The 18,031-nt window shown below is 33.6% G+C and overlaps 3 protein-coding genes, 2 non-coding genes and 1 pseudogene across 5 annotated transcripts; 4 read left to right on the top strand and 2 right to left on the bottom strand.

The window, feature by feature from the left end:
* Nucleotides 1-1,657: 1,657 nt before the first annotated feature.
* Nucleotides 1,658-3,374, bottom strand: LOC110662537 (AT-hook motif nuclear-localized protein 19-like). Its single transcript, XM_021821526.2, has 2 exons — nucleotides 2,966-3,374; nucleotides 1,658-2,770 (listed from the first exon to the last, which is right to left on the bottom strand). The coding sequence occupies exon 2, from the start codon at nucleotides 2,667-2,669 to the stop codon at nucleotides 1,818-1,820; it is 852 nt and encodes a 283-aa protein (XP_021677218.2). The 5' UTR covers nucleotides 2,670-2,770; nucleotides 2,966-3,374; the 3' UTR covers nucleotides 1,658-1,817.
* Nucleotides 3,375-8,484: 5,110 nt separating this feature from the next.
* Nucleotides 8,485-11,562, top strand: LOC110662536 (uncharacterized; annotated as a pseudogene).
* Nucleotides 11,563-11,986: 424 nt separating this feature from the next.
* LOC110662533 (pentatricopeptide repeat-containing protein At4g21065-like) lies at nucleotides 11,987-14,695 on the bottom strand. Its single transcript, XM_021821524.2, has one exon. The coding sequence runs from the start codon at nucleotides 14,588-14,590 to the stop codon at nucleotides 12,164-12,166; it is 2,427 nt and encodes an 808-aa protein (XP_021677216.2). The 5' UTR covers nucleotides 14,591-14,695; the 3' UTR covers nucleotides 11,987-12,163.
* A 50-nt stretch (nucleotides 14,696-14,745) lies between these two features.
* LOC110662538 (peptidyl-prolyl cis-trans isomerase CYP19-3) lies at nucleotides 14,746-17,154 on the top strand. The gene is made up of 2 exons (XM_021821527.2): nucleotides 14,746-14,922; nucleotides 16,286-17,154. Exon 2 carries the CDS (start codon nucleotides 16,308-16,310, stop codon nucleotides 16,830-16,832), a length of 525 nt encoding a protein of 174 aa, XP_021677219.1. The 5' UTR covers nucleotides 14,746-14,922; nucleotides 16,286-16,307; the 3' UTR covers nucleotides 16,833-17,154.
* On the top strand, nucleotides 15,334-15,459 carry LOC131179001 (small nucleolar RNA snoR86). Its single transcript, XR_009148008.1, has one exon. It is a non-coding gene; the product is annotated as a small nucleolar RNA snoR86 (small nucleolar RNA).
* Nucleotides 15,912-16,042, top strand: LOC131179000 (small nucleolar RNA snoR86). Its single transcript, XR_009148007.1, has one exon. It is a non-coding gene; the product is annotated as a small nucleolar RNA snoR86 (small nucleolar RNA).
* Nucleotides 17,155-18,031: the final 877 nt, after the last annotated feature.

Here is an 18,031-nt window from a genome sequence, read left to right as displayed (position 1 = left end):
TTGCCTTGAACCAATTGATACATTCTATAGGAGAAAGCACTAGAAGCAGCAAGGAAGATAACCATGGCAATTTATCCCTTATTGGGGATTCGACGGGTACATGGGACAGCTCAGAAGCCACAAAGATGGAGGTCGTCTTAGAGAATCAGCATGTTCTTCATGCTTACCATCCTTAACTTCTTCCTAATCACGGCCTCCGTCATCTTTGTGTGCATCATTGTACTTGTGAATCAATTCCAAATTGATAAATCTCTAGGAACAAGGTGAAATGAAGTTTAGAGAAGTAGAAAGATTATGGAAATAATGTGCAATTTAGGGTGTGGTTCAGTTAAGGCACGTGTTGGCCAAATCTGCGATGGTGGTTTGGCCAATTCACCAGGATGTTACTGTATCAATGTTGGTCATTTCAGGGATGATAGAGATAGTAACTCAGGTGCTGGTGACGGTGGAATTGTGGCTGTTAGAATAGAATAGGAGTGAATCATCTTTGGTGAAGAGGCTGTAAGAGCTTCCTGATGCATGTGTCCTGGTCAGTTCTTGTGAAGCTCTAATTTCAGTTGCTGTGGTTTTGCGACTAGTCACTTTTTTCTAGCTGCACAAATTTAAAATGGCTTTCAGATCGAAGTGATTAAGGCAGTGATTTTGCGAAGGAGAAGTTTGAAACGGTGATTAAGGTGATAGAGGAGGAAATGGGAAGGGAAAGCTGAGGAAGCCAAGGTGAAAGGCTGATGTGGTCCATGGCTAGGTTTTATTTGTTTGTAATTTTCTATTTGGTTACTAAAAAAATAGGTGAAAAGAAAGAACATATTTTTAAGAAATATTATTAAGTGTTTTAGTGAGAATTTTGAATGAAAAAATTTAAATGTTGATTATCAAAATTCAGAGATAAAATTATTAATTTTTAAAAATTAAGTTATATTTCTGTCACTGTAGGACTTTAGATTAAGAAAATATATATATATTTTTAGATGAGTAATATTTTATATGAAATCAATATATATTCATATTTCTTTGATGGACCTTATATGCAACTAATTAAATCAACGGCTCCTTCTGTACTTATATATATATATATATATATATATATATATATATATATATATATATATAAGCTCCTTCTGTAAATGCAATAATTGCATCCATTTTTCTTAATTACTACTGTTCGTTTGCCAAACTACTCAGCTAGAACATGCAACTAGCGATGGCATATGATGACTCATTATATGACTGAAAATCAATTATGAAATTGGAAAGATTGAATAGCTATACCACAAACTTTTAAGATGAAAAGATTGTAGATTATCAAAAATCAAAACAGAAAAAGCAGTGCTCAGAGAGAATTGAAGAATAAATCCTAAACATTTGCCTTGCAAGGCCATTAGCTACAAATCCTTTTCTTCTTTTTTTTTTTTTTTTTTTTTTGTTTTTAGAAGTTTAATTATTAGGATCTGCAGAGCTATACATAGAAATAAACCTAGCATATATGGTATGATGTAAATTAAAAAAAAAAAATTCCTACAACACAATCCAATAGAGCCAGTCTTCTTTAAGAATCAAGGAGCATACGTCTGAGTAATTATTCTTTAAGTTCACAATATAAAGAAGAAGAAGAAGAAGAAGAAAAAGAAGAAGAAGAAGAAATACTTGGTGCTCCAAATTCAAGTGAAATTAAGGCCACAGTCACATACCAAGAAAAATATACAAGATACAGACCTTTGAGTCTCTTTTATTCATCACTAACTTGATTCATTATCTCTCACTAATTTCCAACATAGGCCAGAAGATGAGACGAATCCTTCTCTTCCCTCAATCTTCTTCTAATAGGGTGGCCTGCCATGAGGCCATCCATATCCCTCAAGATTCAATTGTCCGCCATTTGGCAGCAAATTTGGAGGTAAATTATTAAACACTGCCGTTGATGCAGCAGCCGGATCCCCCATTCCCCCACTACCACCGTCTAGCTGCCCTTGGCCTCTACCAACCCCACCCTCCTCCTCTTCTTCCTCCAGCGGCAACCTCTCATAAGTAGCATTCGAAAACGTTGCTGCAATCAGCATAACCGGTCCTGACGCCACCAATGGTCCCATCACACTACCTCCCACCACTTGCCCTTGCCCTCCGGCTAAATATATAGTCAATCCCGTCGCTCCTGGTGGCGCTGGTCCCGGTAAGAAAGCTCCGGTCAGTGACAAAATCTCAAACCTTCCATGTAGTGCCATGACTGCTCCTGGCGCAGATGGTTGCTTAAGGGTTACATTAGTAACCATACCGCTTCCGCTGAGGACACAAACACCTCTTTGCCTCTTTCTTGCAAAGCAAGCTAAACTCTCAGCTACATCAGACCCATTAGCTATCTCCATTACATGACTTTTGAGAGCATTAGGGCTATCTCTGGTAACAAAAATGGGTGGTTTAGGTTTGTTCTTGGATCCTGCTGGGCGACCCCTAGGACGGCGCGTGGCGATGTCTATGGCTCCTTCTTTAGGCTCATCGCTGTTTTCTCTTTCTTCTTCTTGCTCCTCTTCTCTCCTGCCGCTTTCGGTTGGTTCTCTATTGCTGTTGGACATGGAAATACCTAGATCTGGTTTCTTCATAGGAGATGATGAGTTTGTTGATGTGTGATCCATTCCGGGTAGACCCACCTGCCCGGCCCACCACCTGTTCGCCATGGCTGTAAACAAACACCAACCTACCACAAGAAACTCGATATATAGCTAGGTAGGAAGGCTGTTCTCTCCTTTGGATCTTAAGTGAAGCTCAAGATAATTGCCTGTCCATACATTTAATAACAACTAGTAAAGAACTAAAACAATATATGGATCAAACAAGGAAGAAGAAAGAGAAAGGATGAAAGAACAAATTAATATATGGATCAAACAAGGAAGAAGAAAGAGAAAGGATGAAAGAACAAATTAATATATGGATCAAACAAGGAAGAAGAAAGAGAAAAGACGAAAGAACTTACCTTTACATAAGAAAAAGCAAAAGAAAGAAGCAAGAAAAGCAAGTTGAAAGCAACTGTTCAAACTTAAACCTAGGAGTAAAGAAAGAGGTGTAAAAGGCCAAAGATTCGAAGGGAAGAGATGAATATCTGAGTTCGATTATTAGATATCGATGGGTTTTCGTGGATGCGTGTGTGTTTGCCTTGATTTTGGGTGTGTTAAGTCCTTGGGGAGCTGTGGGTTCTTGTTCTTTTCTCTCGTTTAATGTTAGATATCTCTTTCTTTTCTCTCTGCATTTTTCTCTGCACACAACATGATATGTATATATAAAATATTTCGAAATGAGAAGATGATGGTCTTGGTCTACATGGAAATTAGGGTTTTTGAGTGTGGGGTCGCGTGCTCTTGACAAGGTAGGGTGCACGTCCTTCTCTCGCGTCCCGACATTTTTCAATTGATGCTCTTCACTACACCCCGAGAATGCTCCATTAACAATACAGCAGTATTCGTTGGATACTCTGATAGTTGATTATCATAAAATTCATATAAGACTCATTGCGATAAATTTTTTTATAAATTTTTTTTATAATTTATTATTCCCCTCTTCTTCAAAATTTAATATCCAATTAAATTAAAATTTATTGATCTTGTTAATATAAATATATGTATCACATGAAGTTAATAAATAAATATTGATTAAATATTTTAAAATTTCAATATTTAATTAATAAACAACATTATAAACTCATTTATATATTTATTATTTATTTACTTATTAATTTAATACAACATATTTAATGTGAACGAGGGTTATCAATATTATAATTGAAAATCGATTACATCTTATTATTATATTTATAAAAATAATTAATTGCTTTAAATATAATTATGGTGGGATAAAACATTTAGTGCAATATGACACAATGTTTCGTACTAGTGATATGATGTTTCTAATATATTAATATCCTTGATTTTATAATCTAAATGAATTTTATAATAGAGCTAATTATTTTTTAAGTAAAACTAAATTATTTCATTTTGTTGTTTTAGGAATACTAAATTTATTCTGTTATTATAATAATTAATTTAAGAGTTCAATTTATTAAAAATTAAAAAGCATGTCTGTTGAGGGTGGCTGATAATTAGTATTTTATACCGTTGTGGCTGAATATATGATTGCCATTTTTAAAAATATATACATTATTTTAAAGTTTTAATAATATTTAAATATTTATGAGATAATATTTTATGCCATTCATGGATAATTTAAAATAATGTTTACCAGAATTTCGAGTCATGAGGTCTAATAAATTTATGTTACTTGTTCCCACAAAGATTGATGAAATTTTAGAATATTTGCTAATAAAGAAAGAATGTTTTAATAATTAGAGAATTTCTATGTTAACTTTATATTTTTTATAAAATAAATTTTATTTTGTTGATAATAACTATTAGATAAACTATAAAAATTTAATTAAATGATGTAAAATCAAATTAACTATAGAGTACACCAATGTTTGAATTTTTATTAATAAATAACTCTTTTTAAAATATTAAAATGGAAATGGCTATAATAAGTTAGTAATAATTATTATTTTTTTTATAAAGGAGGAGAAAATATAAAGAAAATTTATTGGGTTTAACGTCATTCTAAAAGTCAATTTAAAATGAAGATGTACTCAAGTCTTATATTTAACTTAAATAATTTATCATAAATCATTATGAAATAATATACCACCCTCACGTCTAGACATGAGTATATGGAGTATGAAATTTACAGATAAACACATTTACAGTTAAACTAACATTGAAGTAGAGTAGTCCATAATAAAATATAGAGAAAATATAACGGATCTAATTTTATCTCAAAAATTAACTCAATGAAATATTTGAGTAAATCTTATATTAACTCTAATACCTCATCCCAAGCTACGTGGGACAATACACTTTTTATGTTTAGACATAAAGATTTAAAGTATAACGTTTACAAGCAAGTGACTGAATATTAAAATAAGAGTAAAAAAATAAATTAAATCTAATTTTATTTTAAAAATTAGTTTAATGAGTACAAATTTGCTTATATTTAATGCAAATACTTATCCGACTGTAGAAAAAAAAAAGTTGGCAAATGGCAATTACGAAGAATGCCCAAAAAGGCAAAAAGAAGTGCAGGAGATAAATTAATTAGTTATGATGGATCTACTAATCCACCGTCTTTGCATGCTCTCATTCACTCTCTTGGAGAGGTTAGATTTTTATTATTAATTATATTATTTCTTTTTTAATTCTCCAATTTCAATTTTCTGTCCATCCTTTAATTGCCACATCTACTTCTTCCAGTATTATATTTTAAACTCTTTTTTTCCAATCATTAACATTCTCCAAAGTTTGAGGAAGCTACAATTTTAATCTTTACATGTATAATTTTCTTTTTTTTTTAAAAAAAAAAAAAGACCATTGGCTAGTGTTGAGAAATCAGAAAATTATTTTATACTTTAAAAAAAAATGAACTTAATTTCTGAGACTCAGTCTCTCATATATTTATTATTGTTTTGTTGAAGTCTATGGAGTGAACAAGGCATGACAGTTCTATAACAGGGATGTAAAGACTTGAACTTATCACTTAAAAAAAAACATAAAATAAAATGTTAGCATCAATTACAGCTAGCTAGGTTTAGCCAGTTTTGCAGGCAAGAGGTAGTTGAGCTTTCACTTGGAAGTTCAACCTCAATAACCTTAACAATGCAACAACAAGAATTTTTTTTTTTTTTTTTTTTTTTTTAAGGATAGAGATTTTAGCCTTTCAATGAATAGTTTTAGTTTTATGACAATAGAGTCATCTCTATTAGGAATGACAATGGGTCGAATTTTTATGGATTCCATATATTCACAAAATAGATCAAAATTTTAATTGAATGGATGTTATCTAGGGAGAATTCACTTTGAAGCGACTATTCCCTAGATATACATATCATGATATTTTATTTTACAATTGAATCAATTTGAAAAAGACCTAAAGCTAGGGATTTATCAATAGGTAATGTTGCTCCAATACCTAATCAAAGGGCTACTGCAATACCAATAAAAAATACGGTTGTCACAATTGGACGATGAAATGGATTTTAGAATTTATTAACATTCTCTAAATACATATTCCAAAATCAATACTGTAATCAAGCAATCGTATCTTTTGAATGTCAGTTTTTAATTTCCAATAACAATAGGTAGATGTATAGGACATACACGAACACACACTTTACAAGCAATGCATTTGTCAAATTCAAAATGAATTTGATTACTTTTTAAACCCTACTTATATAAATACTTAATTAAATATAATATATATTTTTTTATACTAATATTTATAATTTTTTTTATTTTTTTATTTTAAATAAAAAAGAATTTAAATATTTTATGAGATTATTAAATTTTTAAATATAAATTATTAATAAAAAATAATTTTTTATGAAAATTATTAATTAAAATATATAAAATTAAATGGGTTCAAGTATTTTTCGAGTAATAATAATTAAAATAGGTTCTGATAATTGAGAATAAATTTTAATCAAATTTGATATTAATTAAATTTTAAAAATAATAATAGAATTAGATAGGGTGATTTTTGCGAATGCTCCACCTCTTACTATTGCTAATATCTGCTATTATGAGATTTGTAATCTCAATCGAAGTCAAATGGTTTTTTTTAACCTTTTATTTTATTATTAGATAAACATTCAATTACTTTGTGATTCATTTAAAACCAATAAATTTTAATTCAAAAATATTAAAATTATCTTTTAAGTTATAAGCTTTCAAATTGAAGTATCGATCAAAGTCATATGAAAATAAATAAATAAATAATTTAATGACAATAAAAAATAACAATTAATTTATTGGTCATTTGTTAATCAATTTAGCAATCAATTTTATTACAATTGATTGAAATAATTACTAAATCGATTAATAATTGAGTTTAATAGATTAGCAATGGTTGCTTATTATTTGTTTTAGTGTTAATTGTTACTTATCAATATAGGAAAATTAATTAATAAAATGAAAATATTAAGAAAAATAAATTTAGTAAGTGGAGAGAAGTGTTTTGACAAAAATGGGAAGCACAAAAAACAATAGAGGTGAAGCCAAATTTTGTTAAACTCAATGTAGTGAGCAGATGGATTCTCGTTTTTGTTGTTATGTTCTCAATTCAAGATGGGGAATCTTATAATGGGTGTGTTTTTGTTAATTAACACAAGGTTTTGGAACATTATATGTGTGGTCACCATTAGAGGAGCACCAACTACCATAGAATATGCAATTATTTTATTAAAATAACAATAAAGATTTTAAATAAATTAATTTATATCAATATGTTCCTTTTTCCCCTTGATTAATTAATTTAATCATGTTAATTATGACTGATTTGATTAGACTTTTTTCTAGTTTATTTAATTTTAATTAAAATTTAAAATTTTATTAATTGACTTGATGAGAATTTAGCATTAGTACAATTTAGGAACATATGTACATATACTTAACTACTAGTCTAAATCTCAAGCATTTGCTTATCTTGGTCTAACATGGTAATTAATTAATATGCTTTCATTTTGGAATAGGCATCTTTTATGATATGATGCCAATTTAATATTAGATGTCAAATTCTTTATTTCACAATTATAGATATATAAATAATAATTTAGTTGTATATATATTTTTTAAAATAATTTTTAATGAATAAAGTTGTGTTTGTTTTATGAAAAATATTTTTAATTTTTTTATATTTTTTAATATTTAAAGTATTTATAAAAATAAATTAAAACAAAAAATTTGTCTGATTAAAAAAATTATGTCTTTTTAAAAAATTATTTTTATTTTTTAAAATTTAAAACTATTAAATATATATATATATATATATATATATATATATATATAATCATATCAACAACTTAATATTTTTTTATTATAATTTAATGATGCCTCTTAAAAAGTAGTTTACTTTTTTGTTATTTTATTATTATTTTTTGATATTAACAAAAGGAAAATCATAGTATCTGTGTTTGACGTTGAGAGAGAGAGAGAGAGAGAGAGAGAGAATTGAAGGTCTATTATTTGGATGGAATTGAAATTTAGAGAAATTGTCAAGTTTAAGGTTTTGGGCCCTGGTTATATCCTTCAATGAAATTTCATTGTTTATAAAAAAAAATTAATCAAAATAAAATATTTTATTGATGATAGATTATAATCGAATTAATTAAAAAATATAATATATTTTTAAAGTATATTATTAATTAAATAAATATTAATAAAAATATTATAATATTTTTTATTTATAAAAATAATAAATGATATTGATTATTAATAAAATTATAAAAATATTATTTTATTATAATTCTAATTTAATGAAGCCTTTAGAAAGCAATTTACTTTTTGGTTATTTTGTGTTTATTTTATTATTATTTTTTAATATTAACAAAAAGAGAATCACATTAAGAGAGAGGAAAGATAGAGAATCCAAGGCCCATTTGTAGCCCAAAATAAAAGGCTTTGGGCTAGAAGGCTCCATTTGGCCCATCAGATAACCATCGTCGTCTTCCTCAATGGAGGAGGAGGAGGAAAAGCCGAAAAGGAAAGTCTTGTAAATTTTCTCGAGTAGTAGAGTTCCATGAATCCTTAGTTGCAGGTGAGAGAAGGAAAATGGGTGATAATCTATTCGAAGGGCTACCACGTCCTTCTAATCAACAGCTACAAAATCAACAAGTAGAAGATAATGCTTTAAATAACAGAGAACCATCTCCATTGCCACCACCACCTCCAGCCTTTGTTTTGAAAAGTGCCCTTAAGCGCTCCAAGCCTATGGAATCCAATCTAGACCCTGAAGGTACTTTCCAAGCTCTTGCTATTATTTACGTATTTTCCATCTCATTTCTGATTTTTTTTTTCCCTCTTCCCTTAATCCATTCTTTGGGTTTTGCGTTTTGGTTAATGCTTTTCGTGTTTGTGGAAGTGAAAATTGAATTGGTTTGTGCAAACTCGAAAGCGAGAAAAGTGCTTTCAGCTAGTGAATCGCATGTTACTCTGTGGCTTTGCGGTAATGCAATTACCTTCTTTTGTCCCTATATAAATTGCACTGTGTTTGGCTCCACTGAAAGATGGGGATAAGGACGTAAATATAACTGCTTGTTAGATTTCTCCCTCTTGTTGGTGAATTTTTATGAACTAAAAAGTTAAAAAAAACTTGGCTGATTTCTCGGTCTTGAGTGGAGACTATAGGAAGCGAATTGTGATTGTGGAGATTTTCGGACTTGCATAATGGTATCGTTCTGCATTCACTTTCTTTATTCTGGTATGTTTTTGGGCATTTTTCATTGATTTGGTGGAGCATATTTGGCAACTGAGAAGACAGGTGGAGAAAAGAAAATTCTGGAGCTTTGAATCTTTAAGGATTTTAATTATATAGGATCTACAGAAGCAAGAACTCCACTCACATGGTACATTTTTCCAATAGTGAAAGTGCTTTTTAGAATATGTTGACATATCTATTATTACTTTTTTTTTTTTTTGGTTGGGTGGGGGTGGGGTGTTGTAATTCAAATTGTTATTTTCCTTATAAATTTTGTTAAATAGAAGATAATGATTGCTGCAATTCTCAGTCACCGTGCCTGAAAAGGCAACTGCACCAGGAAAGCGGTTAAGGTTTAAAACCACCACGGATGCTTCAGAGACGCAACTGATAGAGGCCACGCAGAAGATAGCATCACACATCAAGACTCCAACAAACTTTGCTAAGTCTTCCAAGCTTTGCCATATAGCTAATTCCGGCTGGAAGTGTAAAGCCAGGAACCAGTGACCACTTCTTTGCCATACTTGAGGCTGCAATGTCATCAACCTGCTCTTGTACTGATCCTTCTGTGCGGGCAGATTATCATGCATTGTTCTCAGCAGCACAAGATGCTGCTGATGTGAGTATGTCATTTTCTACTCAATATGTAGATGAAGTTGTTTGGTAGAAAATGTCACCTTTGAGGGTTTCATCTTACCATATTGTCTTTTTGCAGTGTCTCACTAAGAAGCAGAAGAATCAATTGGCTACATGGACAATTAGAGCAGTGGTGGCAAATGACTTATTCACAGATGACAGCTTTGTGGTAGTTACTGCACTTTCGTTAAACTTTATTATTAGGGTTTTTGAATCATGACTTCTGCAAATTTTCTTCAAATGTCATGGAATGGGAAGTGTACCATGTATGCAATAAGTTTGTGTTTTCAAGCATGCTTTGCTAAATTTAGGTTTTTGTCCATTTAACTAATTGAATGAAATCCGTGGTTTTGGTTACTTTCCCCTTATTTGAAATAACATATGTTATTTTCAGCTTTTCTAGCCCATGACTTTTGAAACACTAGATTTGTGACATGAGATTGGCTTAATATGCCTTTTGTGTGATTTGGGTCAGTGTTGTTAAAATTGCTATTTTGTGGCTGGAGAAGGTTACTGGAGATGCGGTCAGATGCACTGTTGTAAGTTGTAACCAAATTATGTTTGTTCAATAATAGCAAGGAAAGATTTTGCATAACTTTGTTGAGTTCTGGGATTCGAATATTTCACTTGTTGACATCAACTTCTATGCTTTGCTTGGTTTTGGGATTCAATTGGTTTTGTTTATCTTATTCTTTTCAATTACTTGCAATTGCGTCTTGTCTGAAAGTATTTTTGTGTTAATGGTGTTATGGACCCTCATGCAGTTCTCAAAAGCAGCTGGACGAATGAAAGAAGCCATAACTAGTCTTCCAGTTGCATCTGAGGATGATGATATAGAAGACGCTGCAGCCCTAAAGGATGAGAAAGGAGCAACAACTGATGAAGACAGTGAAAACAGACAGGATATATCTTCAGGTTCTTCAGCTGATGAAAGTAAGATGGATGAGTCTGATCCATTTGGACTTGATGCTTTTATGAGTAATAAACCAAAGAAAGATGAAAGGACAAAGGGAAAGAAGGATACATTAGCGAAGATGCGGAAGGAGGAGGAAGAGAATAAGAGCTTCCTCAAAGCTCAAAGAGAATCCTTGATTATTTGTTTAGAGATTGCTTCGCGTCGCTACAAAACTCCATGGTAAGTCTTATGCCTTCATGCTATACTTCAATTGGTGAGAAGACTTTTTGCAACTACTACATATGGCTGTTCTCTCTCTGTCTCAAATTATATTGAACTTCAACTGAAGAAATCAAATATTTTCTTTTTAGGTGCCAAACGGTTATAGACATTTTGGTAAAGCATGCCTTTGATAATGTTGCAAGGTTCGCATCTCAACAATGTGATGCAATAGAAAAACTTTGGGCTTCTATACGGGAACAGCACACTCGTAGGAAGCATGGGAAATCAGTAAATGGGAAACTTGATGTGACTGTTTTTGAATGACTTCAACAAAAATATGCAACTGAAAAAATCAGTATTCGGCATTCTGTTAGTGGCAGTGGGGATCGTCGTGCTCAACAGTGGCTTGGTTAATACCTTGTTTCACGCTGTAATACAGCAGTTCTTATGACAGCTGAAACAAATTGAGAATCTTCAGTGAACTTTTATTTACTCCAATATAACATATGCATTACATTGTTTCTGGATTACTTCTACTCGGATCACTTGTTATGTTTTCCTTCTTTGGTTTGTTCCCAAAAATCAAGGGAGAAACTCTCATTATTACAGTATTATGGTGTTAGCTTATCAAAATCAGTTGGCATCTATTTTTGGCTCAAATCCAGCATTACGAATAGAGCGGAGGGATTGTCGGAAGCCCAAAGACCAACCCAAAAGCTATTAAATTGTTTGTTCAGACATAGGAACAGGAGATTTTCATTTTTACAGGGTTGCAAAAGTTTCAGTTCCATTTCTATTTCGCCTTCTATTGCAGTAGGAGAAGATATACCAGCGAGGTTACTTGCATGACTTTCGGAGTCAATTGGGTAATCATTGATTTTCAGAAGAGAAGGAAACTGCCGGTTCAAGTAGACAATTAGGCAAATGATGCTTAATGGTACAATTAGTCGAACATGAACATAACTTTCCTGTAATTATCAGCCTCTACATAAAGAAGGCAGCTCAAATAGGCAATTAGACGGACGACTTCTAATTCAAAAAGAATATGAATACAGCTTTTACTGTTATTATCGACCTATACAAAAGGAATTTATGTTACATTATGCTGTAGTCTTCTGGTAAGAGGTAATGCTACCAATAATCGCCACAGGAACAGGATCCTTCTTTAAAATGATGAAATCGATTACGGTCCCTGACTACAAATGTCCTCCCATAGACCTTGGACAGTAGTTTTGTTGCCGTGTGGCAATCATCGCAAATTCGGAGATTTTTCACAAGCCGAATTGGAGTGCCTGGAGCTGTACTAATAAGACCAAAAGCCATGGCCAACTTCTCACTGTGGTATGCAAGTGCAGTTTCTTTCTCTTCCTCATCAATATTCTGTAGCACTACAGATGTGTTAGGCATGTATCCTGCGTCTTTTAGTTTCTTGCTCATTTCAGCTAACATTTCACTTATTTTTTTAATTTGAGGGTGCGACATATCGCCCATTGTAAAATCATGAACTGAACCATTTACTTCAATTGAGCTGAGACCTGGTTCTTTTTCAATTCCAGTATCCTCCATTGCTTTTCTCATGCCTGCAACATCGTTCCATCTGTTTGCTGCAGCATATATGTTTGACATAAGAACATTATAACCACAATTTTGGGGTTCCAATGCAAGAATCTCTCTTCCTGCTAATTCCCCCAGATCAAGATTTTTGTGAAGCTTGCAGGCAGCAAGCAAAGCACCCCATACAGCAATGTTAGAGGTCATTGGCATGCTCTCAATCATTTCATATGCTTCATCAAGCAGTCCAGCTCGACCAAGAAGATCCACCATACACCCATAATGTTCAACCTTTGGATTCAAGCCAAAATCATGAACCATTCTCTCAAAAAGTCTTTTTCCTTCTGCTACCAATCCAGCATGACCGCAAGCATGCAGCGCTCCAATAAATGTTATGTCATTTGGTTTTATATCTAGTCTTTCCATCTGTGCAAAGAGTTTCAAAGCTTCAGCACCATAGCCATTCATTCCATATCCAGTCATCATGGCATTCCACAAGCAAATGTCTCGAAACATGGCTTCTCTAAAAAGGCTTTGAGCTCTATCTATATCCCCGCACTTAGCATACATGTCTACCAGAGCAGTTTTCAGTACCACATCTACTTCAATGCCTAGCTTGTCTATGTAAGCATGAATCCACTTGCCCATGTCAAGGGCTCCAACTTCTGCGCACAAAGAAAGAAGGCTAACCATTGTCACTTCATTTGGCATCACCTTGCCATCCCTCATCTGGACAAAGAGATCAAAAGCATGATCAATACAGTGAGCTTGTGCATAAGCCGAAATCATAGCAGTCCAAGTCATAATATCTTTGTTCTCCATGCTATCAAATAAAGCCCTTGCACTTCTTAAGTCACCGCATTTTCCATACATGTCAACCAAAGCAGTGGTTAAAACCAGTGACATTCTGGGCCCATTTCTAAAAATGTAAGCATGTAGTCGCTTGCCCAATTGTACAGCCCCTACAAACGCACATGCAATAATCAAACTCAACATTGTAATCGCATTGGGAACCGTATTTTCTTCAATCATTTTAACAAAAAGCCTTTCACCCTCTTGCAAATTATTGGACCTAATATAACCAGCAATTAACGCAGTCCAAGAAACAATGCTTTTCTGACTAAACCCGTTAAAAATGATTCTTGCAGAAGCTAAATTTCCACACTTGGCATACATATCAATCAAAGAAGTAGTTAGAGGAACAGCCATTTTCTCATCAGCACTATTCCTTATAACATAAGCGTGCATTGCTCTCCCCAGTTGAATGTTCTCAAGGTCAGCGAAAAGAGTAACCATGCTAACCATGGCAACCTCACTAGGCTTAACATTAGAAAAGTGCATATCTTTTATAAGTTCCAATCCTTCACGGAACAATCTGTTCCGACAATAGCTTCTAATCATTGTACTCCAAGAAACAACATCTCTTTCACCCATTGTATCAAACAGTAACCGTGCTGATGCTAAACCCCCACATTCAGCATACATCAGCATTAAAGCATTGCGTATAAAAACATCACCAAACAGTCCATTTTTAAGAACGAAACCGTGAATCTCTTTCCCCAAATGGGTCATTGAGATTTGACTGCAAGCTTTAAGAATTGATGGTACAATAAAATTGTCCACTTCAGTGTCCAAAGTCCTCATATAAACATAAATGTTTAATGCGCTTTGGGGTTCATTGTTTCTAATGTAGGCAGATAAAAGGAGATTGTGCAGGGCTTGAGGGCTTAAGCGGGAAGTAAGTGTAGAAGCATGGAGAGAAAACGTGTAAGTGTTATTGAAGTGGGTTTTGATGACGTGGGCATGGATTTGCTTTGTTTGATAAAGTGAGAGAAGATTATTAGGGGTAGGAGAAGAGTTTTGGTCCAGATGAGAAATCTGGGTGAGTCTGAGGGTGGAAGGAAGAGTTGGGAAGGGTGGTTGGAGTTTTTGAAGAGTCATGGGGATGAGGGAAATTGGCTTGCTGGTGAACTTAGGCGTTTCCATCATGTTCAGTTTCGTCTCCATCGTGTTCACTTGTTCAGTTTAGGCGTTGGCTGGGCACCAAACTCTATCATGAAAAAAAAATCACTTACTAGAAGTTGGATAAAGTGTGTGTGTAAGACATCAAAGTTTCTCTATCCTCTGTGTGTCAGCGTGTGTGTGTGTATATATTTATTTATTTATACTGGGCGAAGTAGAAATTATGTGAAAATGCCGGGGCAGTATAGCAACAAAGAACAAAACCCTAAACCTTCATCAGTTCATCTCCTCACTTTTCAGTCTATATAAATTGCCGCTAAAACCCTGTTCTCTCCATCTCTCTATACGGCGTCTCCAGCTGCAGCTTGACCTAAAAGGTGAGCACTTTCTTTGCCCTACTTTCCATTTTTTGTTAACCCTTCTCTTGATTGCATTTCGCCTTTCACTTGATCAATAGAGAGCTATATCCTTGTGTGTGATCATATACGCACATATCGAAGGCTTGCGGTTGATTTTACTAAAAAATCTGTGAGCTCAAAACCTGTGCAATATTATGAATCGTCCACCAATAATACCCTCTTGATTTATGTCACTATTTTTCTTGAGGATTCTACGCTGGATGATGTACATTTCATGACCCATTAGCGTCATATGTCTGTCTGTGTGTGTGGGTAGATTGGGTTTGCTTATTTTTTATGTTCCTTTAACTTGATTTGAGTTCATGTATTCATCATCTGTTTAGATTGTTTTTTTCTGTTATTTTTCTGCTTTTATAAAGCCAATTTGCAGAGCAAGAGCGTCGAAAATGGCGAAGTTTGCATTGAAGGTTGGCGATATAAATAGTAATAGCAATTCTCCGTGCCTGACAAATCTCATTTTCATTTTGATTATGGCCTCGAACAAGTTGCTACATTTTTTTCCTTGTTTATTCAAATACTTTTCCCAAATGGAATTGAAAGAACTGCATTTTAAGTTATTTTCCACTTTGTGGTGTGTGTTCCTTTCTCTTTTTTTTTTTCCTTTATTTTCCTCTGTACTTTGTATTTGGAGTTTTTGGATGATGAATAAAACTATTTGCAAAGCAATAAATCATGTTTAGATCAATAGGAATGGATTCTGTGCTGTGTGGATTTAGACTCTTCTGCTGCAGTTTACGCCTCGAGTCTGTATAAATTTTGTGTATTTCACTGAAATGCTTTATCTTTTGGATGGAGGTATATTTGTGTGTGTGTGTGGATGTGTGTTTTTTTTTTTCTGCCCTTTCATCTTGTTTTTTACATTTGCATCAGTGCATATGCGACTGTGTGTCTGCAGATCTTTCCTTCCTAAATTTTGCCCTTTTTGGTTTTATGAAAGCCAATTTGCAGAGCAAGGGCGTCATTGATAATGGCGTGATTTGCATTGAAGGTTGGCAATATAAATAGTAATAGCAATTCTCCGTGCCTATCAAATTGCTTAATTTCATTTTGATTATGGCCTCGAACAAGTTGCTACATTTATTGTTTTTGTATTTGAAGTTGTTAGCTATAAAGTTGTTTCTATGGAGTCTTAAAAGTGCATTGCTGAAGAGGAAGGAATTGTTTGATTTACGGGTTTTGACTTTTTTGTTTTACTTCTAGTCTATGCATCAGCATAAGCACCTAGTATGTGTGTTCTGGTGGCAATTTAAAATGTTGGATAAGCATATGCAAAATTGTGATTATGGGCACTGAAATACTTGTCCATCTTTTGATTTAACAGGATTTTAATTGGGTAATTGAAAATGTCAAATCCAAAGGTTTTCTTTGATATTCTTATTGGCAAGATGAAAGCTGGTCGAATTGTGATGGAGCTTTTTGCGGATGTCACCCCAAAAACTGCTGAAAATTTCCGTGCCCTCTGTACTGGGGAGAAAGGGATTGGAAGATATGGAAAGCCACTACACTACAAGGGCTCAACTTTCCACCGAATCATCCCAAGCTTCATGTGCCAGGGTGGGGATTTCACAAGAGGAAATGGGACTGGAGGAGAATCAATCTATGGCATGAAGTTTGCGGATGAGAACTTCAAGCTAAGGCATACTGGACCTGGTATTCTTTCAATGGCAAATGCTGGCCCAAACACTAATGGTTCCCAATTTTTTATTTGCACTGAGAAGACATCATGGCTTGATGGAAAGCATGTTGTATTTGGGAAAGTTGTTGATGGCTACAGTGTGGTTAAGGACATGGAGAAGCTAGGTTCAGAAAGTGGAAGGACTTCACAAACTGTTGTGATTGAAGATTGTGGTGAGATAACGGAGAATTGATAAGATGATATGGTGGGCTTCAAAATATAAATTAATAAGTGGCGATTGAGGTTCTTGAATTTGAATATGCCAACCGGGGGTTCAAGATTTTATTGTTCTATTTACCATGGAAAGCTACATTGCTGAACAATGTTTTCAGGAAGAACTTGTAAAGGGAATATTTCATTTGCACAGGTGGTTTAGGTCAAATTTCAGAAAAGTTTATGAATATTTTGTCATTCATTTCAAACTGGTGTCTTGAGGTCAATCTGTACTTTCTACGGAGTTATTGAAGGGCAACAATGCTTTAGGAATATATGTGGGGAAAAAGATTTGTGATGAAGTGTTCATGTTCTTTGTGAATTCCAAATACTTAAAAAAGATAGTTGATTGATTACTGCATGCATGCTTTCAATTTCAAAAGACCTTTATCAGGACCAATCAGCAAACTAATTCTTATTGCAACGTACGTCCGTAGAAGCAATAGGCCATTATGAATTGAATTGATATGGCTTCTATAGTTAACTGTGTTTCTGTTAGCTATATAAGCTCCTCTGGTGCATTGCTCATATGCATGCCCATGTTTGAGGCTCATTTGATGCCCTGTAAATTTTTCCCAAGCATATCATGATTGAATAATGTGCAAAACAAAATTGAACACCAAGCCTAACACCCAATCACGATGACGGTATAGTTTGGACAGATGTATTCGTTGAAGTTGTCAAGACTAAAACCAGACCTAATCAACTGTAATTTGGGTTCATAGAATGCTCCAGATGAGCAGCTTACTTGAAAGTCGATTGGAGATTTAAATTGGAAGTTAAGGGGTACTCAACATTATTTCTTCTGCTTTTCTTTGAAGTAACTGATATAATGGCTTATAATCCAAGAAAAGAGCAAACAGCTGAGCTGCAGGTGCATGCTATAAATTGATTTGCATATGATGACAGTTGCTTGTAATGACTCTGCCAAGCTAAGCCATCAATAAAGTAGGTTCAAACAACCAGGATAATTAAAGTTGCCTGTAATAGCCAAGAAATTGAGAGGGCTGCCAATGACAACTGGCGACCTTTCAATTTAGAAATCCTCAATTCAGGAGCAGTCATTCATATTTTCAAGGACTAGAGAGAAATGCACCAGTTGGGGAACAGTAGAAAATTATATTCCTGCTCCAAAGAATGCTGAAAACCATTATATTTATGCCATACACCGTAAAAAGA

Source organism: Hevea brasiliensis, chromosome 3 (assembly GCF_030052815.1).
Source record: "Hevea brasiliensis isolate MT/VB/25A 57/8 chromosome 3, ASM3005281v1, whole genome shotgun sequence".
NCBI lineage: Eukaryota > Viridiplantae > Streptophyta > Magnoliopsida > Malpighiales > Euphorbiaceae > Hevea > Hevea brasiliensis.
Note: the sequence above shows the minus strand (reverse complement) of the source record. Positions and strands in the feature narration are given on the sequence as shown.

What these genes read in the sequence shown, in the direction of transcription:
- LOC110662537 (XM_021821526.2), bottom strand. Translation starts at nt 2,669, where the DNA reads ATGGCGAACAGGTGGTGGGCCGGGCAGGTGGGTCTACCCGGAATGGAT.
- LOC110662533 (XM_021821524.2), bottom strand. Translation starts at nt 14,590, where the DNA reads ATGGAGACGAAACTGAACATGATGGAAACGCCTAAGTTCACCAGCAAG.
- LOC110662538 (XM_021821527.2), top strand. Translation starts at nt 16,308, where the DNA reads ATGTCAAATCCAAAGGTTTTCTTTGATATTCTTATTGGCAAGATGAAA.